The 26,222-nt window shown below is 48.2% G+C and overlaps 1 protein-coding gene across 6 annotated transcripts in view; it reads left to right on the top strand.

Moving 5' to 3' along the window:
• CEP170 (centrosomal protein 170) overlaps positions 1-26,222 on the top strand; it is a 619,381-nt gene that overhangs the window by 233,796 nt on the left and 359,363 nt on the right. For all 6 annotated transcript variants that reach the window (XM_063917739.1, XM_063917738.1, XM_063917740.1 and 3 more), the window contains exons 5-6: positions 16,355-16,413; positions 16,507-16,657. In XM_063917739.1, coding sequence (XP_063773809.1) covers positions 16,355-16,413; positions 16,507-16,657 — 210 coding nt within the window. The remainder of the gene's footprint in view (positions 1-16,354; positions 16,414-16,506; positions 16,658-26,222) is intronic.

The following is a 26,222-nucleotide window of genomic DNA, read 5'->3' on the forward strand; positions in this document are numbered from 1 at the left end:
AGGGGGATTACATGGTATCACTGGACATCAAGGATGCTTACCTGCATGTCCCCATTTACCATCTTCACCAGGAGTACCTCAGATTTGTGGTACAGGATTGTCATTACCAATTCCAGACGTTGCCGTTCGGTCTATCCACGGCTCCGAGGGTCTTTACCATTGTAATGGCCGAAATGATGATACTCCTTCGAAAAAAAGGAGTTTTAATTATCCCGTACTTGGACGATCTCCTGATAAAGGCGAGGTCCAGGGAGCAGTTGTTGGTCGGGGTAGCACTATCTCGGGAGGTGCTACAACAGTACGGCTGGATTCTAAATATTCCAAAGTCACAGCTGGTCCCTACGACACATCTACTGTTCCTGGGGATGGTTCTGGACACAGAACAGAAAAAAGTGTTTCTCCCGGAGGAGAAGGCCAAGGAGCTGTCATCTCTAGTCAGAGGCCTCCTAAAACCAAAACAGGTGTCGGTGCATCACTGCACGCGGATCCTGAGAAAGATGGTAGCTTCCTACGAAGCAATTCCATTCGGCAGGTTCCATGCAAGAACCTTTCAGTGGGACCTGTTGGACAAGTGGTCCGGATCGCATCTTCAGATGCATCGACTGATAACCCTGTCTCCAAGGACCAGTGTGTCTCTGCTGTGGTGGCTGCAGAGTGCTCATCTTCAAGAGGGCCGCAGATTCGGCATACAGGACTGGGTCCTGGTGACCACGGATGCCAGCCTTCGAGGCTGGGGGGCACTCACACAGGGAAGAAACTTCCAAGGACTATGGTCAAGTCAGGAGACTTCCCTGCACATAAATATTCTGGAACTGAGGGCCATTTACAATGCCCTAAGTCATTCAAAACCCCTGCTTCAAAACCAGCCGGTACTGATCCAGTCAGACAACATCACGGCGGTCGCCCATGTAAACCGACAGGGCAGCACGAGAAGCAGGACGGCGATTGCAGAAGCCACAAGGATTCTCCGATGGGCGGAAAATCACGTGTTAGCACTGTCAGCAGTGTTCATTCCGGGAGTGGACAACTGGGAAGCAGACTTCCTCAGCAGGCACGACCTCCACCCGGGAGAGTGGGGACTTCATCCAGAAGTCTTCCAACTGATTGTAAACCGTTGGGAAAGGCCACAGGTGGACATGATGGCGTCCCGCCTAAACAAAAAGCTAGAAAAATATTGCGCCAGGTCAAGAGACCCGCAGGCGATAGCTGTGGACGCTCTAGTGACACCGTGGGTGTACCTGTCGGTTTATGTGTTCCCTCCTCTTCCTCTCATACCAAAGGTACTGAGGATAATAAGGAGAAGAGGAGTAAGAACTATACTCATTGTTCCGGATTGGCCAAGAAGAGCTTGGTACCCGGAACTTCAAGAAATGATCTCAGAGGACCCATGGCCTCTGCCGCTCAGACAGGACCTGCTGCAGCAGGGGGCCTGTCTGTTCCAAGACTTACCGCGGCTGCGTTTGACGGCATGGCGGTTGAACACCGGATCCTGAAGGAAAAGGGCATTCCGGAGGAAGTCATTCCTACGCTGATTAAAGCTAGGAAAGAAGTAACCGCGATCCATTATCACCGCATATGGCGAAAATATGTTGCGTGGTGTGAGGCCAACGGAAGAATTTCAGCTGGGCCGTTTCCTGCACTTCCTACAGTCAGGGGTGACTATGGGCCTAAAATTGGGTTCCATTAAGGTCCAGATTTCGGCTCTATCGATTTTCTTCCAGAGAGAACTGGCTTCACTACCTGAAGTTCAAACTTTTGTTAAGGGAGTGCTGCATATTCAGCCCCCTTTTGTGCCTCCGGTGGCACCTTGGGATCTCAACGTGGTGTTGGATTTCCTAAAGTCACATTGGTTTGAGCCACTTAAAACCGTGGAATTGAAATATCTCACGTGGAAAGTGGTCATGTTGTTGGCCTTGGCTTCGGCCAGGCGTGTATCAGAATTGGCGGCTTTGTCATGTAAAAGCCCTTATCTGATTTTCCATATGGATAGGGCAGAATTGAGGACTCGTCCCCAATTTCTCCCTAAAGTGGTATCAGCCTTTCATCTGAACCAACCTATCGTGGTGCCTGCGGCTACTAAAGACTTGGAGGCTTCCAAGTTGTTGGATGTAGTCAGGGCCCTTAAAATTTATGTTTCCAGGACAGCTGGAGTCAGAAAGACTGACTCGCTATTTATCCTGTATGCGCCCAACAAGTTGGGTGCACCTGCTTCAAAGCAGACTATTGCTCGCTGGATCTGTAGTACGATTCACCTTGCACATTCTGCGGCTGGACTGCCGCATCCTAAATCAGTGAAAGCCCATTCCACGAGGAAGGTGGGCTCTTCTTGGGCGGCTGCCCGAGGGGTCTCGGCTCTACAACTTTGCCGAGCAGCTACTTGGTCGGGGTCAAACACATTTGCTAAATTCTACAAGTTTGACACCCTGGCTGAGGAGGACCTGGAGTTTGCCCATTCGGTGCTGCAGAGTCATCCGCACTCTCCCGCCCGTTTGGGAGCTTTGGTATAATCCCCATGGTCCTTACGGAGTCCCAGCATCCACTTAGGACGTCAGAGAAAATAAGAATTTACTCACCGGTAATTCTATTTCTCGTAGTCCGTAGTGGATGCTGGGCGCCCATCCCAAGTGCGGATTGTCTGCAAAACTTGTATATAGTTATTGTTTAACTAAAGGGTTATTGTTGAGCCATCTGTTGAGAGGCTCAGTTGTTATCATACTGTTAACTGGGTATTGTATCACGAGTTATACGGTGTGATTGGTGTGGCTGGTATGAGTCTTACCCGGGATTCAAAATCCTTCCTTATTGTGTCAGCTCTTCCGGGCACAGTATCCTAACTGAAGTCTGGAGGAGGGTCATAGTGGGAGGAGCCAGTGCACACCAGTAGTCTAAAGCTTTCTTTTAGTTGTGCCCAGTCTCCTGCGGAGCCGCTATTCCCCATGGTCCTTACGGAGTCCCAGCATCCACTACGGACTACGAGAAATAGAATTACTGGTGAGTAAATTCTTATTATTTTGAGCGGGCTTAAGCGCGGGGAAGGGGCGGAGCTTAGCCCTCACAGAGGAGTCAGCGCCATTTTCCTCAAATCCCCGCCAGGACTTGCTGGATAGTAAGTTGGAGGGGGGGCACAGTGTTTTTAATGCTATATGGGTGTCATATAACATTATATTTGATAATGGACGCATAATCACTCTTATATTACATAAATTCACTGTTTCCCTGTGTGTACCCACTATTGGTTAGTCGACATATGTCGGCAGGTGTGAGGGCTTTGTCACAAGCTGCTGTGGGGATACCTGTCGGCTTCGCCGGCGCATGACGGTACTTGATTCGGAAAATTAAGTATTAGCAAATTGGTGTTTGTGTGCTTAACACAGTAAACACGATAGGGGAGATACAGTTGTTTGTGGATGCCCTGTCGGCATCAACGGTTTTCCTGGGTAAAATTTTTATCAGGCTGTTATTGCCTTGTACCTGTATATATATATATATATGTATATTTATTGGTATATGTGGGGGGAGTGTTATCAAAATTGTATTTGTATGCTTCCCTCAGACCCCTCGGGGTTCCGTGATTATTTTTTGCCCGCTTACTATTTCTTGCTGTCGACATTTACTAAGTTTCTGTCGACCATAACGTTCCTGGTAGATCCACATCGGGGGCATGTCAGTACATGGTCATACACATTCACAACACATTACTGTCACTAGGGACCTGACAGGTCTGGACAATCCACTTGCGTATAGGTTATATCTATATGTGTTTATATGTAGATATAGGTTTATATATGCATGGTTAGGATATATGTGCTTTATTGTGTATTACATGATGTATATCCATGAATGCTGAAATAATGGTATTCTTATCATGTGCTGGTCGCTCTGTTGATTAAGCTCTAGATTGGCCGTGACTAGTTGGTTTAGATCCTCTCAAGGAGTCCGAATATTATTCTCTTCACAACGCGGAGAGAAAATTATGACAGTCAACTCCTGGTCGACGCAGAGCCCGGTCGCAAAGGATCATACACAGGCAGCTAAGTTAAATTTTATTTCTATACTTTGACCTTATTTGCACTGTATGCACTTGAGGGAGTGTTGCATTCGGGTAGGCATCCGATAGAATTACCCTACCCAGAGTGGGTAAGCTTGCCGATGTTTATTCTACCTTATAACATTACAGCAGGCTGCCACGTGACAGCAGGAGGTGTGACCGGAAAAATGCGGAGGATGTCTCCGGGAGATGCTGGAGGGAGGTATACAGCTGTTTGGTGTGGCCTCTGTTCAGTCAATCTCTGCGGATTCCACTGGTAAGTCTAACTTCGTGAGTTAGCCTCCTTCACAACGGTTGGTGACGCATTCTTTTGTGGGATGCAGTCGTTTTAACCGGTTCAATACCGTTCTTTTTTTCCTTTTCTGTGCAGATAGTGGAAGGTGAGAAGGTAAGAGTTCTGCAGCCTTGTTAGGTTCGCAGTAGTGGATGTCGTTTTCTGTTTCCTCCACATCCGCCACTTGTCGCTGAGTCTATCGGGCTGGTCCCCACTCCGGTGGGCACTCGTCTACTATTTTTCAGTTGGTCCAGGAATAGACTAGGACCTGTGGGTTATTTATAGAATCCAAAGGGGAACATTCTGAGTTACGGTTGTTTCCCCTTACTGTTTTTCTAATAGTTCTTGCCGTTCCACTCTGGAAGGGAAGATAACACGCGACGCCATACAGAGGTGCGTCAGGATCAGGACATTGTCCAGTTGTCCCTGTATAAAGGTGCAAATCGTTGTTTCTCTCTGACTGTTCTTCGACACAGGGATTGGCTGTTGTTTCCAACGACACAGATGTCGGAGGTGGATTTCAGAGTAGATAATGACCGGTTAAAGTTCGGTGTTTTTCCATGTGAAAAGAGGTCTGAAGATCCAGAGTTGGATCGGCTTTACTGTGACACTTCATCAAGGTGTTCTGTTACTTAACCGATTGGGTGCAGACTGAGAGGCCTTTTTTGGTGAGCTGCTCTAATGCCAGAATGGTTTTCAAGAGACCAGTTGGAAATGTGGTCCGGGTCTCACCTGCACATGCACCTGGATATAATCCTAACGGCCAGGACATCACTCCTGTGGTGTCTGCTTGGTTCTCTCCTTCTAGAGGGATGAAGGTTCGGGTTCCGGGTGTAGATCCTGGTGTCCGTGCATACAGATCTCCGAGACGGAGGAGCAGTACTTGCAAGGGACGTGTTTCCAGGGGATAAGGTCGAGTTGGAAAGCTTGTCTGCTATAAACTTTCTTGAATTAAGAGTTAGTTTCGACAAACGTATTCTTCGTGTTCTGCCCGTGTTAGTTCTGCTAGACGACTTGTCAGCAGTGGCGTAAGTAAACCGCTATGGCGGAACAAGGAGCAAAGCGGCAATGGCAGAGGATGCACAGTTTTGCCGTTAGGTGGAGAGTCTGGTAAACGCTATTTCTCTGACGTCCTAGTGGATGCTGGGAACTCCGTAACGACCATGGGGAATAGCGGGCTCCGAAGGAGGCTGGGCACTCTAGAAAGATCTTAGACTACCTGGTGTGCACTGGCTCCTCCCACTATGACCCTCCTCCAAGCCTCAGTTAGATTTCGTGCCCGGCCGAGGTTGGATGCACACTAGGGGCTCTCCTGAGCTCTTAGAAAGTAATAGTCTTAGATTTTTTTATTTTCAGTGAGACCTGCTGGCAACAGGCTCACTGCAGCGAGGGACTAAGGGGAGAAGAAGCGAACTCGCCTGCTTGCAGCCGGATTGGGCTTCTTAGGCTACTGGACACCATTAGCTCCAGAGGGATCGACCGCAGGCCCAGCCTTGATGTTCGGTCCCGGAGCCGCGCCGCCGTCCCCCTTACAGAGCCAGAAGCAAGAAGATGGTCCGGAAAATCGGCGGCATGAAGACTCTGTCTTCACCAAGGTAGCGCACAGCACTGCAGCTGTGCGCCATTGCTCCTCTCACACACTTCACACTCCGGTCACTGAGGGTGCAGGGCGCTGGGGGGGGGGGGGGGGGGGGGGGCGCCCTGAGGCAGCAATAAAAACACCTTGGCTGGCGAAAATACCTCAATATATAGCCCCAGGGGCTATATATGAGGTAAATACCCCTGCCAGAATTCCATAAAAAGCGGGAGAGTAGGCCGCGAAAAAGGGGCGGAGCCTATCTCCCCAGCACACTGGCGCCATTTTCCCTTCACAGCTCGGCTGGAAGGAAGCTCCCTGGCTCTTCCCTGCAATCTACAGTACCAGTAAGAGGGAAAAGAGAGGGGGGGCATTAAATTTGGCAGTATATATATATATTTTATTGAAAAGCAGCTATTAGGGACATAACTCAGTTAGTCCCTCTATATATATATAGCGCTCTGGTGTGTGCTGGCATACTCTTACTCTGTCCCCCCAAAGGGCTTTTTGTGGGTCCTGTCCTCTGAGCATTCCCTGTGTGTGTGGAGTGTGTCGGTACGGCTGTGTCGACATGTTTGAGGAGGATAATGATGTGGAGGGGGAGCAGATGCCTTTAGCAGGGATGTCACCCCCTGGGGGGCAGACACCTGAGTGGATGAGTTTATGGCAGGAAATGAGTGCACGTATAGACTCCTTACATAAAAAATTTGACGACATGCCGACTGTGGGACAGCCGAGTCTTCAGCTCGTGCCTGTCCAGGTGTCTCAAAAGTCATCAGGGGCTCTGAAACGCCCGCTATCTCAGATGGCCCAAGTAGATGTCGACACGGATACTGACACCAGTGTCGACGACGATGAGTCAAATTTAATGCCCGTTAAGGCCATTCACTGCATGATTGAGGCAATGAAAGAGGTGTTAAATATTTCTGATTTACATCCAGGTACCACAAAAAAGGGTATTATGTTTGGGGAGAAAAAACTACCTGTAGTTTTTCCCCCGTCAGATGAATTAAATGAAGTGTGTGAAGAAGCGTGGGCTTCCCCTGATAAGAAATTGGTAATTCCTAAGAAGATACTAATGGCGTTCCCTTTCCCGCCAGAGGATAGGTTACGTTGGGAAACACCCCCTAGGGTGGATAAAGCGCTCACACGTTTGTCTAAAAAGGTGGCACTACCGTCCCAGGATACGGCCGCCCTTAAGGAACCTGCTGATAGAAAGCAGGAGGCGATCCTGAAGTCTGTATATACACACTCAGGCATTATACTTAGACCAGCTATTGCGTCAGCATGGATGTGCAGTGCTGCCGCTGCGTGGTCAGATAAACTGTCAGAAAATATTGACACATTAGACAGAGACACGATTCTGCTTGCAATTGACCATATCAAAGACTCAGTCTTATACATGAGAGATGCACAGAGGGAAATCTGCCGGCTGGCATCTAAAGTAAGTGCATTATCCATCTCTGCTAGGAGATGCTTATGGACTCGCCAGTGGACTGGAGATGCAGATTCCAAAAGGCACATGGAAGTTTTGCCTTATAAAGGGGAGGAATTATTTGGGGATGGTCTCTCCGACCTAGTTTCCACAGCAACGTCTGGGAAGTCAGCATTTTTACCCCATGTCCCCTCACAGCCTAAGAAGGCGCCATTTTATCAGGTTCAGTCCTTTCGGACCCAGAAAAACAAGCAGGGAAAAGGAGGGTCTTTTCTGTCTAGAGGCAGAGGTAGGGGAAAAAGGCTGCAGCAAACAGCAGGTTCCCAGGAACAATAGTCCTCCCCCGCTTCCTCTTCCAAGTCCGCCGCATGACGGTGGGGCTCCACAGGCGGAGCCAGGTACGGTGGGGGCCCGCCTCATGAATTTCAGCGATCAGTGGGCTCGCTCACAGGTGGATCCCTGGATCCTTCAAATAGTATCTCGGGGATACAAGCTGGAATTCGAGGCGGCTCCACCCCACCGGTTCCTAAAATCTGCCTTGCCGATTGCTCCCTCAGACAGGAAGGCGGTGCTAGCAGCGATTCACAAGCTGTATTCCCAGCAGGTGATAATCAGGGTACCCCTACTTCAACAAGGCCGGGGTTACTATTCCACACTATTTGTGGTGCCGAAACCGGACGGTTCGGTGAGACCCATTTTAAATTTGAAATCCTTGAACACATACATAAAAAAATTCAAGTTCAAGATGGAATCGCTCAGGGCGGTTATTGCAAGCCTGTAGGAGGGGGATTACATGGTATCCCTGGACATCAAGGATGCTTACCTGCATGTCCCCATTTACCATCCTCACCAGGAGTACCTCAGATTTGTGGTACAGGATTGCCATTACCAATTCCAGACGCTGCCGTTTGGACTCTCCACGGCACCGAGGGTATTTACCAAGGTTATGGCGGAAATGATGATACTCCTTCGAAAAAAGGGAGTTTTAATTATCCCATACTTGGACGATCTCCTAATAAAGGCACGATCCAAGGAACAGTTGTTAGTGGGAGTAGCACTATCTCAGGAAGTGCTGCGCCAGCACGGCTGGATTCTGAATATCCCAAAGTCACAGCTGGTCCCCACGACACGTCTAATGTTCCTGGGAATGATTCTGGACACAGTCCAGAAAAGAGTGTTTCTCCCGGAGGAGAAAGCCAGGGAGTTGTCTTCTCTAGTCAGAGACCTCCTAAAACCAAAACAGGTATCGGTGCATCACTGCACGCGGGTCCTGGGAAAGATGGTAGCTTCTTACGAAGCAATTCCATTCGGCAGGTTCCATGCCAGAATTTTTCAGTGGGACCTGTTGGACAAGTGGTCCGGATCGCATCTTCAGATGCATCGCTTGATAACCCTGTCCCCAAGAACCAGGGTGTCTCTTCTGTGGTGGCTGCAGAGTGCTCATCTTCTGGAGGGCCGCAGATTCGGCATACAGGACTGGGTCCTGGTAACCACGGATGCCAGCCTACGAGGCTGGGGGGTAGTCACAAAGGGAAGAAACTTCCAAGGACTATGGTCAAGTCAGGAGACTGCCCTTCACATAAATATTCTGGAACTAAGGGCCATTTACAATGCCCTAAGTCAAGCAAAATCCCTGCTCCTACACTAGCCGGTGCTGATCCAGTCAGACAACATCACGGCAGTCGCCCATGTGAATCGACAGGACGGCACAAGAAGCAGGATGGCAATGGCAGAAGCCACAAGAATTCTCCGATGGGCGGAGAATCATGTACTAGCACTGTCAGCAGTGTTCATCCCGGGAGTGGACAACTGGGAAGCAGACTTTCTCAGCAGGCACGACCTCCACCCGGGAGAGTGGGGACTTCATCCAGAAGTCTTCCAAATGATTGTAAATCAATGGGGTCGTCCACAGGTGGACATGATGGCGTCCCGCCTAAACAAAAAACTAGAGAGGTATTGCGCCAGGTCAAGAGACCCTCAGGCGATAGCTGTGGACGCTCTAGTGACACCGTGGGTGTACCGGTCAGTTTATGTGTTCCCTCCTCTACCTCTCATACCAAAGGTATTGAGAATAATAAGAAAGCGAGGAGTAAACACAATTCTCGTGGTTCCGGATTGGCCAAGAAGAGCGTGGTACCCGGAACTTCAAGAGATGATCTCAGAGGACCCGTGGTCTCTGCCGCTCAGACAAGACCTGCTACAGCAGGGGCCCTGTCTGTTCCAAGACTTACCGCGGCTGCGTTTGACGGCATGGCGGTTGAACGCCGGATCCTGAAGGAAAAGGGCATTCCGGAGGAAGTCATTCCTACGCTTATTAAAGCCAGGAAAGAGGTCACAGCAACTCATTATCACCGCATATGGCGGAAGTATGTTGCATGGTGTGAGGCCGAAAAGGCTCCAACGGAGGAATTTCAACTAGGTCGATTTCTGCATTTCCTGCAAGCAGGAGTAAATATGGGCCTAAAACTGGGCTCCATTAAGGTACAGATCTCGGCTCTGTCGATTTTCTTTCAAAAAGAACTAGCTTCAGTACCTGAAGTTCAGACATTTGTTAAAGGAGTGCTGCATATTCAGCCCCCGTTTGTGCCCCCTGTGGCACCTTGGGATCTCAACGTGGTGTTGAGTTTCTTAAAATCACATTGGTTTGAACCACTAAAAACCGTGGATCTGAAATATCTCACGTGGAAGGTGGTTATGTTATTGGCCTTGGCTTCTGCCAGGCGAGTATCAGAATTGGCGGCTTTGTCCTGTAAAAGCCCTTATCTGATTTTCCATATGGATAGGGCAGAATTGAGGACTCGTCCCCAGTTTCTCCCAAAGGTGGTGTCAGCGTTTCACCTGAACCAGCCTATTGTGGTGCCTGCGGCTACTAGGGACTTGGAGGACTCCAAGTTGCTAGACGTTGTCAGGGCACTGAAAATATATGTTTCCAGAACGGCTACAGTCAGAAAATCTGACTCGCTGTTTATCCTATATGCACCCAACAAGCTGGGTGCTCCTGCTTCTAAGCAGACTATTGCTCGTTGGATTTGTAATACAATTCAGCTTGCACATTCTGTGGCAGGCCTGCCACAGCCAAAATCTGTCAATGCCCATTCCACAAGGAAGGTGGGCTCATCTTGGGCGGCTGCCCGAGGGGTCTCGGCTTTACAACTTTGCCGAGCTGCTACTTGGTCAGGGGCAAACACATTTGCAAAATTCTATAAATTTGATACCCTGGCTGAGGAGGACCTGGAGTTCTCTCATTCGGTGTTGCAGAGTCATCCGCACTCTCCCGCCCGTTTGGGAGCTTTGGTATAATCCCCATGGTCCTTACGGAGTTCCCAGCATCCACTAGGACGTCAGAGAAAATAAGAATTTACTCACCGGTAATTCTATTTCTCGTAGTCCGTAGTGGATGCTGGGCGCCCATCCCAAGTGCGGTTTATCTGCAATACTTGTACATAGTTACTGTTAACTAAATCGGGTTATTGTTGAGCCATCTGTTGAGAGGCTCTGTTGTTTCATACTGTTAACTGGGTTTCATATCACGAGTTGTACGGTGTGATTGGTGTGGCTGGTATGAGTCTTACCCGGGATTCAAAATCCTTCCTTATTGTGTACGCTCGTCCGGGCACAGTATCCTAACTGAGGCTTGGAGGAGGGTCATAGTGGGAGGAGCCAGTGCACACCAGGTAGTCTAAGATCTTTCTAGAGTGCCCAGCCTCCTTCGGAGCCCGCTATTCCCCATGGTCCTTACGGAGTTCCCAGCATCCACTACGGACTACGAGAAATAGAATTACCGGTGAGTAAATTCTTATTATTAGCAGTCTTCGTTTCGGAGGTGAACGACGGAGAAATAGATTTCCTCTGCTGACGCGATCTTCATCCGGGAGAAATTCAGTCATCATCGAGAAGTTTTCACAGATGTGACAAGTCTTCGAGGATTGTCGCAATTGGATATGTTGGCGTCTCGCCTCAATGAGAGGCCTCAGGGATATTGTTCCAGGTCATGGGACGCTCAAGCTATAGCAGTGGACAACCTCGTGACACCGTGGGTGGTTTTAGTCGGTCTATGTGGCCTCTCCGCTTTCATTTTTTTTTTGAAGGTGATAAATGTGGGATGAACAAAGGTTCAGGCGATCCTCTTGGATCCGGTCTAGCCAAGGAGGGTTTGCTATCCAGTTTTTCATGATTTACTCATAGAAGTTTCCTGCCCTCTTCCTCTACGTGAGGATCTGTTACAACAAGATCAGGGCGTGTTTCAAGACTTACCGCGGCTGCGTCTGACGTCGTGGCGGTTGAATGCCATATCCTAAGCCGAAAGGGTGTTCCAGTGAAGTAATTTCCTCAATTCTTCAGTCTAAGAAGAAGTAACGGCTAAGCTTTACCACCGTAGTTGGCGTAACTATGTGTTTGGTGTGTATCCAGGAAGGCTCCTATGGAAGACTTTCAGCTAGGTCGTTCCTATCCATACTTTACAAACCGGTGTGGATGCAAGCCTAAAGTTGGGAGTGTGGACTGATAATTTCTTTCCGACAAGGCGGGTGTCGGAAGTGGTGGTTTTGTCTCACAAGAGCCTTGTTTGATCTTTCATGTGGATAGAGAGGAAGTGAGAACTCGGTTAGTAGTTCTGCCAAGAGTGGTTTCTGGGTTTTGCAGAAATTGGCCTATTTTGATGCCGGTGGTTACTTAGGCATTAGCTGATTCAAATTCTCTCGATGTAGCCAGGGATTTGAATATTTAGGTCGCCAATTTGGCTCAGATTGGAGAAGCAGGGGCTCTGTTTGTCTGGTATGTTCCCAGTATGGTTTGGGTGACTGTGTTAGTCAGTTACACGCTGGATCTGTGATGCTATTTGGCATGTTCGTTCTACGGCTGGATTGCCGTCACCGAAGTCTGTGGAGGCCCATTATACTGGGAAGATGGGCTCTTCTTGGGCGGATGCCCGAGGAGTCTCGGCGGTTCAACTTTGCCGAGTGGATACTTGGTCGGGTTCAAACGCTTTTGCTATGCTCTACAAGTTTGATACCCTGGTTGAGAGGACCTTTTGTTTGCTCAATCGGTGCTGCAGAGTCGTCCGCACTCTCCCGCCCGTTCTGGAGCTTTGGTATTGACCCCATGGTCCTTTTGGAGTCCCCAGCATCCTCTAGGACGTATGAGAAAATAGGATTTTAGTACCTACCGGTAAATCCTTTTCTCTTAGTCCGTAGAGGATGCTGGGCGCCCGTCCCAGTGCGTACTGTGTCTGCAGTTATTGCTTTTGGTTACACTCTAGTGGTGTTTCTTCTCTGTCAGTCTATTGCTGACGATGTTCATGCCATGGTATGCGGTGTCTTATTATTGGTTGTGTTGGCACACAGGTTGTGGTACATATTCTCTCAGCATGTGGCTGTGTCTTTTTCATGCCGTAGGCAGGTTTTCTATTGAATGCCACGTTCTGCGGTATGTTCGTGGTGTGAGCTGGTAGGACACTCACCGTGTTTATAAATTCTTTCCTCGAAATGTCCATCTCTCCTGGGCACAGTTTCTAACTGAGGTCTGGAGGAGGGGCATAGAGGGAGGAGCCAGTTCACACCCAGTTTAAGTCTTTATAGTGTGCCCAAGCTCCTGCGGATCCGTCTATACCCCATGGTCCTTTTGGAGTCCCCAGCATCCTCTACGGACTAAGAGAAAACGATTTACCGGTAGGTACTAAAATCCTATTTTTTCCCAAATATATTCAGAAAGTAAAAATAAAGGTACATTGTGAATAGCCAAACACCATGCCAAATGGCTTTACAAGGAAGACTTACTCAAAAGCAGAACTCATAGCACTTTGCAAAATGACCTGTTTTATCATGAAACCACTAGATAGATTGTGGTATGGTTCAATAGATCTACATTAAAAAGGTCTACAGTCAATAGGTTGACCCTCAATGGTTGACGGGAAAAGGTAAACAGTAGACATGGTCGACAAAAAAACGGTTGACACACATTTTTCTTTGTTTTCTCTTACGTCCTAGAGGATGCTGGGGTCCACATTAGTACCATGGGGTATAGACGGGTACACCAGGAGCCATTGGCACTTTAAGAGGTTGAGAGTGTAGGCTGGCTTCTCCCTCTATGCCCCTCCTACCAGACTCAGTTTAGAAAATGTGCCCGGAGGAGCCGGTCACAGCTAGGGAAGCTCTCCTGAGCTTTGCTAGTAAAAGTAAATTTTAAAGTTTATTTTTTTACAGGAGGCTGTTGGCAACGGGTGTTTCTTCCGCAGGAAAAGGCGTTGGTGATACAAGCTATGGTCCGGGATGTCCTGAAGCCGCCCCGGGTGTCGGTTCATCAATGCATTCGCCTGTTAGGATGATGGTGGCCTCTTACGAGGCTCTCCAGTACGGGAGGTTCCATGCTCGGACCTTCCAACTGGATCTCCTGGACAAGTGGTCGGGATCTCACCTCCACATGCATCAGAGAATTCGTCTATCGCCAAGGGCAAGGGTTTCACTCCTCTGGTGGCTCCAATTGCCTCACCTTCTCGAGGGCCGCAGGTTCGGGATTCAGGACTGGGTCCTTCTAACCACGGATGCGAGCCTCCGGGGCTGGGGAGCAGTCACTCAAGGAGTAACCTTCCAAGGACGGTGGTCAGACCTGGAAGCCGGCCTGCCCATGAACATCCTGGAACTAAGAGCTGTCTACAACGGTCTTCTTCAGGCGGCCCCTCTTCTGAGAAATCGGGCCATTCAAGTGCAGTCGGACAACGTAACAACAGTGGCTTGCATAAACCGACAAGGCGGAACGAAGAGCAGAGCGGCAATGTCAGAGGTGACTAGAATACTCCTCTGGACAGAAAAGCATGCGTTAACACATATTCATTCCGGGAGTAGACAACTGGGAAGCAGACTTCCTCAGCAGACACTATCTCCATCCACGAGAGTGGGTCCTCCATCCGGAGGTGTTCACGGAAAGATCTTTGGGGACTACCCCAAATAGACATGATGGCCTCTATTCTCAACAAGAAGCTACGGCATTATTGTTCCAGGTCGAGGGACCCACAGGCAGTGGCAGTGGATGCCCTGGTGTCTCCGTGGGTGTTCCAGTCAGTGTACGTGTTTCCACCACTCCCACTCATCCCAAGAATCCTAAAGCTCATAAGGAGAACAAGGGTTCAAGCGATTCTCATTGCCCCAGACTGGCCAAGAAGGGCTTGGTACGCGGACCTTCTGAATCTACTGCTAGAAGATCCGAGGCCTCTTCCTCTTCGGGAGGACCTGCTGCAGCAGGGGCTGTTCGCCTATCAAGACTTACCGCGGCTACATTTGACGGCATGGAAGTTGAGCGCCTGATACTTGCTCGAAAGGGCATTCTGATGAAGGTCATTCCTACCCTAATACAGGCTACCTGAGGTTCAGACCTTTTTGAAGAGAGTTCTGCATATCCAACCTCCCTTTGTACAGCCTACAGCGTCTTGGGACCTTAACATGGTGTTGCAGTTCCTCCAGTCGGATTGGTTTGAACCTCTACAGGAGGTAGAGGTCAAATTTCTTACATGGAAGGCGGTCACTTTGTTGGCCTTAGCTTCTGCTAGACGTGTGGCGAGCTGGGGGCTTTATCCTGTAAAAGCCCTTACTTGATCTTCCACGTAGATAGAGCTGAGCTCCGGACACGTCAGCAGTTTCTTCCGAAGGTTGTGTCGGCATTTCATATCAACCAACCTATTGTGGTGCCAGTGGCTACTGACTCCTCAGTTACATCAAAGTCCTTGGATGTCGTAAGGGCTCTGAAGATATATGTGAAGAGAACTTCTCATCACAGAAAGTCGGACTCTCTGTTTGTCCTATATGATCCCAATAAATTTGGGTGTCCTGCTTCTAAGCAGACGATCTCTCGCTGGATCAGGCTCACTATCCAGCACGCTTATTCTATGGCAGGACTGCCGTGTCCAAAATCGGTTAAGGCCCACTCTACTCGTAAGGTGGGGTCTTCCTGGGCGGCTGCACGCGGTGTCTCGGCAGTGCAACTTTGCCGAGCTGCAACTTGGTCTGGGTCGAACACATTTGCAAAGTTTTACAAGTTCGATACTTTGGCCTCTGATGACCTGAAGTTCAGTCAGTCAGTTCTGCAGGAGCCTCCGCGCCCTACCTCCCGTTCTGGGAGCTTTGGTACATCCCCATGGTACTACTGTGGACCCCAGCATCCTCTAGGACGTACGAGAAAATAGGATTTTGGTACCTACTGGTAAGTCCTTTTCTCGTAGTCCGTAGAGGATGCTGCGCGCCTGCCCAGCGCTTCGTTTTCCTGCAAATGTTATTTGGTTCAGTAGCACTTCTTTTTAGTTGAGTACTGCGTTGTTACTTGGTAAGTAGTGTTTCAGCCGTTGCTGAGTAGTTCAAGCTCGTTGGCTTGACGTGTCTTTATATGTGTGAGCTGGTATGAATCTCACCACTATCTGTGTATAATCCTTCTCTCAAAGTATGTCGTCTCCTCGGGCACAGTTTCTAGACTGAGTCTGGTAGGAGGGGCATAGAGGGAGGAGCCAGCCCACACTCTCAAACTCTTAAAGTGCCAGTGGCTCCTGGTGGACCCGTCTATACCCCATGGTACTAATGTGGACCCAGCATCCTCTACGGACTACGAGAAAAGTATTTACCAGTAGGTACCAAAATCCTATTTTTTTCTTTCTTTACTTTTTACCAACCAAAAAACCCTGTTTGTGTTCTGCGTCCCGTCGTGTACACTCCTCGCTGCACTCGGCACAGTTTACTATTCCAAATTGTAGTCCACGTGGATAGTAAAAGATGAAAAAGTTGATTTAAAAAAAAAAAAAAGGTGTTAACACGTGCGTGTCGATCATTGCCATGCCGACCCTTTGAAACTGTTGACGTTTTGTACTGTAAACCTTTTACATGTCGTACTTTTGACCATATCAACCTCTTGTATCTGTCGATCTAATGCATGTTGACCATTTGGGGTCGATGGATAGATATGTAAATGTACATTATATGACGCCAGTTGTCTTTGCTAGGTTATTTCCCAGATATTGCCTGTTATTTCCTTAGCAAGCCATACATACCAATCTTTTTACTGTAGTTCGTGGTGAAATGAAAGTCCCTGAGGAGGCACTAAAGGTAATTTTGTTTTTATGACTTTTTCTTTTACAGTTGTATTTATATTAGATACGGTAATATGGAATTAAAAGGAAGTTTATTCTTACTTTGTAGCATGAAAAATTTACAAGTCAGCTTCATTTTTCACAAAAACACTTTGAAGCAGAAGGATCGAAATCCAAAAGTGCTGATGCAAGGATGCATGTTCCTACAGAAGTACATCAGAAATCATTAGATTCCTTAAAGACTGAAGAAAAAGTACCAGGTACATTTAGATAGTCCCTTTTTCAGAGGCCAAAGGTTTTCATGCATGCAAGGGTGTCCTCTTATTAATCTGCATTATAATCGATCTTTCCTGTATCTTATGTCAATTATTTATTAACAGTTGTTTATTTAGTGCAGCAAATTCTGCTGCGCTTTACAATTGGAAACAGTAGTGATAAAACAAAACCAGATAATAACAGACAGAGGTAGGAAGGCAAGCTTTTAATCTATACTGACACAGAAATTGATCCACAAGTATAAGTGTTATCAATTGCATGGTCCACCGGGAACCTTTGCCATCTGGTGGACTGTAAGATATGGTCACACAGCAATGTTGGCCAGGGGTCCGGAGGATGTGAAAGTGAAGAAAGAGAGTGTATGTGAGGATTTATGTGGACTTAACAGTGGCATTGTAATTGGTTAGGAAAATTTCTGAAGGTTATGTGGGCTGTTACGGAATTTGGTAAGCTTGCCTGAACAGGTGAGTTTTCAGGGAATTTTTAAATATGTTTCTCATACGTCCTAGAGGATGCTGGGGACGCTTCAAGAACCATGGGGTATAGACGGGATCCGCAGGAGACATGGGCACTTTAAGACTTTGAAAGGGTGTGAACTGGCTCCTCCCTCTATGCCCCTCATCCAGACTCCAGTTTAGAATCTGTGCCCAGGCAGACTGGATACACAACTGAGGAGCTCTACTAAGTTTTCTCGGAAAAGACTCTGTTAGGTTTTTTATTTTCAGGGAGGCTGCTGGCAACGGTCTCCCTGCATCGTGGGACTTAGGGGAGAGAAGTCAGACCTACTTCTAGGGAGTTTAAAGGCTCTGCTTCTTGGCTACAGGACACCATTAGCTTCTGAGGGTTTGGAACACTAGGTATGCCTAGGGGTTCACTCCCAGAGCCCGCCGTCACCCCCCTTGCAGAGCCAGAAGTCAGAAGACAGGTGAGTAGAAGAAGATAGAAGACTTCAGTGACTGCTTCTGAGGTACCGCACAGCGAACGCGCTGCACGCCATGCTCCCATACACAGCGGCACGGCAGGGCGCGGGTGGGGGGGGGGGCGTTTTGGTGCCCTGGGCAGGATTAAAATAAAACCTCTTTTCAGGCTGGCAGATTGAAATTGAAGTGCCTTGGCACTAAATTTGTACCCCCGCCAGCATTGTTTGTTTTAAAAAGAGCGGGCTGAAGCGCGCCATGAAGGGGGCAGGGATTAGCCCTCACAGCTCTCATCAGCGCCATTTTCTCTCCAGAGCTGCAGAGACGCTGGTCCTAATTTAAGTGATATAAAGCGCAGCAGGGTCTGAGGCATTATATATTAAGGTTTCAGAACCGGAACAGGCGCTGGGTTGTGACCTGGCAAACTCCCTCTGTGTTTCTCTGACAGGCTTTACTGTGGGTCTGTCCCCCTTTTAGCCCAGTGTGTCTGTGGGTGTCGGTACAGGTGTGTCGGCATGTCTGAGGCAGAGTGCTCTTCCCAGGAGGAGACTGTGTTGGGGGCAGAAACGGCTGTGGGAGTGACCCTGTCGGCACTACCAACTCCTAACTGGGTAAATGTGTTGAATGCTTTAAATGCTAATGTGGCTCTTATTAATAAGAGATTAGATAAATCTGAGTCTCAGAACCAGGTATGAAAAAAATCTGTGGAGGATGTGTTATCACAGGTCCAGACCCCCTCGGGGTCACATAAACGTTTGTTTGCTCAGTTAGCAGACACAGATACCGACACGGACACTGACTCCAGTGTCGACTATAGTGATATAAGATTAGACCCAAAATTACCAAAGAGCATTCAGTACATGATTGTGCCGTGGCAATAAAAGACGTGTATCACCGAGGACCCTGCTGTTCCTGATACTAGGGTCTGTATGTTTAAGGGAAAGAAACCTGAGGTAACGTTTACTCCCTCTTATGAATTAAATGCCCTTTTTGAAAAAATGTGGGAAAATCCTGACAGAATATTTCTGATTCCCTAAAGGATTCAAATGGCGTATCCATTCCCCTCTGGGGATAGAGAGAAGTGGGAGTCACCTCCCATTGTAGGCACTGTCACGGTTGTCTTAAAAGGTGGCTTTACCGTCTCCTGACACGGCAGCCCTTAAGGATCCTGCGGATCGTAGACAGGAAAATACGCTAAAATCCATTTACGTCACCACAGGTACACTACTCAGACCAGCTATTGCATCTGCGTGGGTGAGTAGTGCTATCGAGAAGTGGGCAGATAACTTGTCATCTGATATAGATACCCTGGATAGGGAGGCCATCCTTTCAACGCTAGGTTATATCAGGGACGCTGCAGCCTACTTAAAGGAAGCGGCGAGAGATATTGGCCTCTTGGGATCAAGGGCAAATGCCATGGCAGTCTCAGCTAGGAGAGCATTGTGGATTCATCAATGGAATGCTGATGCTGACTCTAAGAAAGCTATGGAGTCTCTCCCGTATAAAGGTGGTGTGTTGTTTGGTGAAGGTCTCGCTGAGTTGGTATCTACGGCTACATCGGGTAAGTCGTCATTTTTGCCTTATGTTCCTCCACAACAAAAGAAAGCTCACCACTTGCAGATGCAGTCCTTTCGGCCAAATAAATACAAAAAAGGACCAGGTTATTTCTTCCTTGCTAATAGAGGAAGAGGAAAAGGTAAAAGATCTCCGGCCGTGGCAGGTTCTCAGGAGCTGAAGTCCTCCCCGGCCAAATCCACCGCATGACGCTGGGGCTCCTCTGCGGGAGTCCGCACCGGTGGGGGCACGTCTCAAGCTTTTCAGTCATTTCTGGGCTCGTTCGTCCCTAGACCCGTGGATTCTAGAAATAGTGTCCCAGGGGTACAAACTGGAGTTTCAAGACTTACCCTCTCGACGTTTTTTCAAATCAGCCTTTCCAGCTTCTCTTCCGAACAGGGAGGTAGTATGCGATGCAATACAAAAGTGTCGGAATCAAGTCATTGTCAGGGTTCCCCCGGCACTACAGGGAGAAGGCTTTTATTCAAGCCTGTTTGTGGTCCCGAAGCCGGACGGCTCGGTCAGACCAATTCTGAACCTAAAATCCCTCAATCTTTACCTAAAAAAATTCAAATTCAAGATGGAATCTCTCCGAGCAGTGATCTCCAGTCTCGAGGAAGGGGATTTCATGGTGTCGGTTGACATAAAGGATGCCTACTTACACATCCTACTTACACATCCCCATATATCCATATATCCCCATATATCCATATATCCTCTGCATCAGGCTTATATGGGGATGTGTAAGTAGGCTACTCAGGATTGTCATTACCAATTTCAGACGCTGCAGTTTGGTCTATCCACGGCTCCGAGGATTTTCACCAAGGTAATGGCGGAAATGATGGTTCTCCTTCGCAAGCAGGGAGTCACAATTATTCCTTACCTGGACGATATCTTGATAAAGGCGAGATCCAAAGACAAGCTGGAGCAGGACACTGCGCTCTCCCTGACAGTTCTGCAACAATATGGTTGGCTCCTAAACCTGCCGAAGTCACAGTTGAATCCGACGAAGTGGCTGTTGTTTTTGGGAATGATTCTGGACACGGAATTACAGAGAGTTTTTCTTCCAGAAAAGAAGGCTCTGGAAATTCAGAGTTTGGTCAAACAAATTCTGAAACCAGCGAGAGTATCGATTCATCAATGCTGGGGAAGATGGTGGCGGCCTACGAGGCCATTCAATTTGGCAGATTTCATGCCAGGGTGTTTCAGTGGGACCTATTGGACAAGTGGTCCGGATCCCATCTGCACATACACCGGAGAATAATCCTATCCTCCAAGACCAGAATCTCACTCCTGTGGTGGCTGCACAGCTCTCACCTCCTAGAGGGACGCAGGTTCGCGATCCAGGACTGGATCCTAGTAACCATGGGGGAAACCTTCCAGGGAAAATGGTCAAGCCAGGAAGTTTGTCTACACATAAACGTTCTGGAGTTAAGGGCCATTTACAATGGCCTCCTTCAAGCGGAACGTCTTCTTCGCAACCGGCCCGTCTTAATACAATCGTACAATATAACAGCAGTAGCGCACATAAACCGCCAGGGCGGAACAAAGAGCAGGGCGTTAATGGCAGAGGCCACAAAAGTTCTCCGCTGGGCGGAAAGACATACAAGCGCTCTGTCAGCGATCTTCATTCCAGGAGTGGGCAACTGGGAAGCAGACTTCCTCAGCAGACACGATCTCCATCCAGGAGAGTGGGGTCTTCATCAAGAGGTCTTCACAGAAGTGACAAGTCTTTGGGGAATTCCTCAAATAGACATGATGGCGTCTCGCCTCAACAAGAAACTTCAGAGATATTGTTCCAGGTCGAGGGACCCTCAAGCAATAGCGGTGGACGCGTTGGTAACACCATGGGTGTTTCAGTCGGTGTACGTGTTTCCTCCGCTGCTACTCATTCCAAAGGTGTTAAAGATCATAAGAAGAACAAAGGTTCAGGTGATCCTCATTGCTCCAGACTGGCCAAGGAAAGCTTGGTATCCAGATCTTCAGGAATTACTCATAAGAGATCCCTGGCCTCTTCCTCTACGAGAGGATCTATTACAGCAGGGGCCGTGCGTGTACCATGACTTACCGCGGCTACGTTTGACGGCTTGGCGGTTGAACGCCGGATCCTAGCCCGAAAGGGTATTCCCAGTGAAGTTATTCCCACACTTCTTCAGGCTAGAAAAGGAGTAACGTCTAAACATTTTCACCGTATTTGGAGAAAATACGTGTCTTGGTGTGAATCCAAGAAGGCTCCTACGGAATAATTTCAGCTAGGGCGTTTTCTCCGTTTCCTGCAAGCAGGTGTGGATGCGGGTCTAAAGTTAGGCTCGATTAAAGTACAAATTTCGGCCTTATCAGTTTTCTTTCAGAAACAGTTGGCCTCCTTTCCAGAAGTTCAGACTTTCGTTAAAGGAGTTTTGCACATCCATCCTCCATTTGTGCCCCCAGTGGCACCATGGGATCTTAACGTGGTGTTGCATTTTCTTCAATCAAATTGGTTTGAACCTTTACAGAAGGTTGAGTTGAAATTTCTAATTTGGAAAGTGGTCATGCTATTGGTCTTAGCATCTGCAAGGCGGTTGTCTGAGTTAGCGGCTTTGTCTCACAAGAGTCCTTATTTAATCTTCCATGAGGATAGAGCGGAGTTGAGGACTCGTCAACAATTTCTGCCGAAGGTGGTTTCATTGTTCCACATGAACCAGCCTATTGTGGTACCAGTGGCTACTGACGCCTTTGAGGAGTCAAAATCTCTCGATGTTGTCAGGGCCTTGAAGATTTATGTCGCCAGAACGGCTCCACTTAGGAAAACGGAAGCTCGGTTTGTTTTGTATGCTGCCAACAAGATTGGAACGCCTGCTTCAAAGCAGACTATTGCGCGCTGGATCTGCAATACGATTTAGCATGCTCATTCTACGGCTGGATTGCCGTTACCGAAATCGGTGAAGGCCCACTCTACCAGGAAAGTGGGCTCATCCTGGGCGGCTGTCCGCGGAGTCTCGGCATTACAACTCTGCCGAGCAGCTACTTGGTCGGGTTCAAACACTTTTGTAAAATTTTACAAGTTTGATACCTTGGCTGATGAGGACCTCATGTTTCGTCAATCGGTGCTGCAGAGTCATCCGCACTCTCCCGCCCGTTCTAGAGCTTGGGTATAAACCCCATGGTTCTTGAAGCGCCTCCAGTCATCCTCTAGGACGTATGAGAAAATAGGATTTTAATACCTACCGGTAAATCCTTTTCTCTTAGTCCGTAGAGAGATGCTGGGCACCCGTCCCAGTGCGGACTCTATCTGCAGTTATTAGTTATGTTTACACACGGGTTGTGTTACGTTATGGTCAGCCTGTTGCTGACGTTGTTCATGCCGTTAACTGGGTTTCTGTTAAATGTAATGTTGTACGGCGTGTTTGAGGTGTGAGCTGGTATATGTCCCACCTTAGTTAACAATAAATCCTTTCCTCGAAATGTCTGTCTCCCTGGTCACAGTTCCTATAATGGAGTCTGGAGGAGGGGCATAGAGGGAGGAGCCAGTTCACACCCCTTTCAAAGTCTTAAAGTGCCCATATCTCCTGCGGATCCCGTCTATACCCCATGGTTCTTGAAGCGTCCCCAGCATCCTCTACGGACTAAGAGAAAAGGATTTACCGGTGGGTATTAAAATCCTATTTTTTAGTAAGCCCCAGCACCCTTTCTTTTAAGTTAGTTTACCTGCATCCGCATTGTATTAGGAGGTTGTGTAGGTTTATTTTTCCAAATTTGTGGTCCTTTTCTACCTAGGGCACTGAAGGATAGGATAAACCAAAATATTCATCTACCTTGTGTTGGAAGAAAGGTATAGTTGAATGAGAAATTAACATTCTCATGGTATACCCAAGTGATTAAGTAGTATAGTAATAGTATAAAAAAAAATACACTTTTTAGAATTTGGGTTTTCTTCTATGCTGTTTTATAGGTATATGCAGCTTAGACATGCACTGTCATTCCAGATATTGGGTGCCCCAATACAAGATTCCCCTGTTGAGAAATGCATTAGTATGCTCGACATAGCACCCTCTCTTGTATATATTTGTATGTCATGTCCAGTCATCACTTCACTGAGTTACAGAACCTCATACTAAGGTAGGAGGTGGTCATGAGTTCGCCACTGGATAAAGAATGGTTTGCTGCTTTTGAAAAGCCCTCGACTCTCTACTACTTCTGTGAAGTTCCGATATGTAAAACTATTAATTGTTCATAGAACCTATCTTACTCTGGAGCTGCTCTGTAGATTTGGGGATATACATCTGCTGATGTCTGTCATAAGTGTCAGTGTAGCAGGGGTACATTTTAGCACTTTGGCCATTGTGGGATTATTCTGTTGTCATGGCCTTCTGGATTACTGTTACCCGGGCAGTGACATCTACAGGAGTGCTCCTGTCAATTATGACTCCAGTGGTTTGTTCTCTGAGGGTTCTGACTGAGGATCTGCTTGGCCAGTACAGATAGGACAAGCCTCATCTTACCCATGATTGCGGATATTTGTGTCAAACAATGTGCCCTCTTGTGCACTGGATATGCTCTAGTTATCCATAGTATCACATGGTGTGCACGCTTCCAAAAATGAGTAGTATGCGGGCATGAATAATCGCACTAACGATGCATATGCACGCGACAGGCGGGATGAGGACAGACATATCAGTTTATTAGACAATATATTTTCTCTATCGTCCTAAGTGGATGCTGGGGTTCCTGAAAGGACCATGGGGAATAGCGGCTCCGCAGGAGACAGGGCACAAAAAAGTAAAGCTTTACTAGGTCAGGTGGTGTGCACTGGCTCCTCCCCCTATGACCCTCCTCCAGACTCCAGTTAGATTTTGTGCCCGAACGAGAAGGGTGCAATCTAGGTGGCTCTCCTAAAGAGCTGCTTAGAGAAAGTTTAGTTTAGGTTTTTTTCTTTACAGTGAGTCCTGCTGGCAACAGGATCACTGCAACGTGGGACTTAGGGGGAAAGTAGTAAACTCACCTGCATGCAGAGTGGATTTGCTGCTTGGCTACTGGACACCATTAGCTCCAGAGGGATCGAACACAGGCCCAGCCGTGGAGTCCGGTCCCGGAGCCGCGCCGCCGACCCCCTTGCAGATGCTGAAGCGTGAAGAGGTCCGGAAACCGGCGGCTGAAGACTCCTCAGTCTTCATAAGGTAGCGCACAGCACTGCAGCTGTGCGCCATTTTCCTCTCAGCACACTTCACTGGGCAGTCACTGAGGGTGCAGAGCGCTGGGGGGGGGCGCTCTGAGAGGCAAATATAAACCTTATACAAGGCTAAAAATACCTCACATATAGCCCATAGGGGCTATATGGAGATATTTAACCCCTGCCTGACTGGAAAAATAGCGGGAGAAGAACCCGCCGAAAAAGGGGCGGGGCCTATCTCCTCAGCACACGGCGCCATTTTCTGTCACAGCTCCGCTGGTCAGAACGGCTCCCAGGTCTCTCCCCTGCACTGCACTACAGAAACAGGGTAAAACAGAGAGGGGGGTCACATTAATGGCTATATATATATATATATTAAAGCAGCTATAAGGGAGCACTTAATATAAGGATATCCCTTGTATATATAGCGCTTTGTGGTGTGTGCTGGCAGACTCTCCCTCTGTCTCCCCAAAAGGGCTAGTGGGTCCTGTCTTCATTAGAGCATTCCCTGTGAGTTTGCGGTGTGTGTCGGTACGTGGTGTCGACATGTATGAGGACGATATTGGTGTGGAGGCGGAGCAATTGCCAAATATGCAGATGTCACCCCCCAGGGGGTCGACACCAGAATGGATGCCTTTATTTGTGGAATTACGTGATGGTTTATCTTCCCTTAAACAGTCAGTTGAGGACATGAGGCGGCCGGACAATCAATTAATGCCTGTCCAGGCGCCTCAAACACCGTCAGGGGCTGTAAAACGCCCTTTGCCTCAGTCGGTCGACACAGACCCAGACACGGGCACTGATTCCAGTGACGACGGTAGAAATTCAAACGTATTTTCCAGTAGGGCCACACGTTATATGATTTTGGCAATGAAGGAGACGTTACATTTAGCTGATACTACAGATACCGTAAAACAGGGTATTATGTATGGTGTGAAAAAACTACAAACAGTTTTTCCTGAATCAGAAGAATTAAATGACGTGTGTGATGAAGCGTGGGTTGCTCCTGATAAAAAGTTGATAATTTCAAAAAAGTTATTGGCATTATACCCTTTCCCGCCAGAGGTTAGGGCGCGCTGGGAAACACCCCCTAAGGTGGACAAGGCGCTCACACGCTTATCCAAACAAGTGGCGTTACCCTCTCCTGAGACGGCCGCACTTAAGGATCCATCAGATAGAAAGATGGAAGTTATTCAAAAGAATATATACACACATGCAGGTGTTATACTACGACCAGCTATAGCAACTGCCTGGATGTGCAGTGCTGGAGTAGTTTGGTCAGAATCCCTGATTGAAAATATTGATACCCTAGATAGGGACAATGTTTTACTGTCGTTAGAACAAATAAAGGATGCATTTATCTATATGCGTGATGCACAGAGGGATATTTGCACACTGGCATCTCGGGTGAGTGCTATGTCCATTTCAGCCAGAAGAGCCTTATGGACACGACAGTGGACAGGCGATGCGGATTCAAAACGTCACATGGAGGTTTTGCCGTATAAAGGGGAGGAGTTATTTGGAGTTGGTCTATCAGACTTGGTGGCCACGGCTACTGCCGGGAAATCCACTTTTTTACCTCAAGTCACTCCCCAACAGAGAAAGGCACCGACCTTTCAACCGCAGCCTTTTCGCTCCTACAAAAATAAGAGAGCAAAGGGCTTGTCGTACCTGCCACGAGGCAGAGGAAGAGGGAAGAGACACCAACAGGCAGCTCCTTCCCAGGAACAGAAGCCCTCCCCGGCTCCTGCAAAAACCTCAGCATGACGCTGGGGCCTCTCAAGCGGACTCGGGGACAGTGGGGGGCCGTCTCAAAAATTACAGCGCGCAGTGGGCTCACTCGCAGGTAGACCCCTGGATCCTGCAGATAATATCTCAGGGGTACAGGTTGGAATTAGAGACGGATCCTCCTCATCGTTTCCTGAAGTC

The sequence above is a fragment of the Pseudophryne corroboree genome, chromosome 4 (genome assembly GCF_028390025.1).
Source record: "Pseudophryne corroboree isolate aPseCor3 chromosome 4, aPseCor3.hap2, whole genome shotgun sequence".
NCBI classification, from domain to species: Eukaryota; Metazoa; Chordata; class Amphibia; order Anura; family Myobatrachidae; genus Pseudophryne; species Pseudophryne corroboree.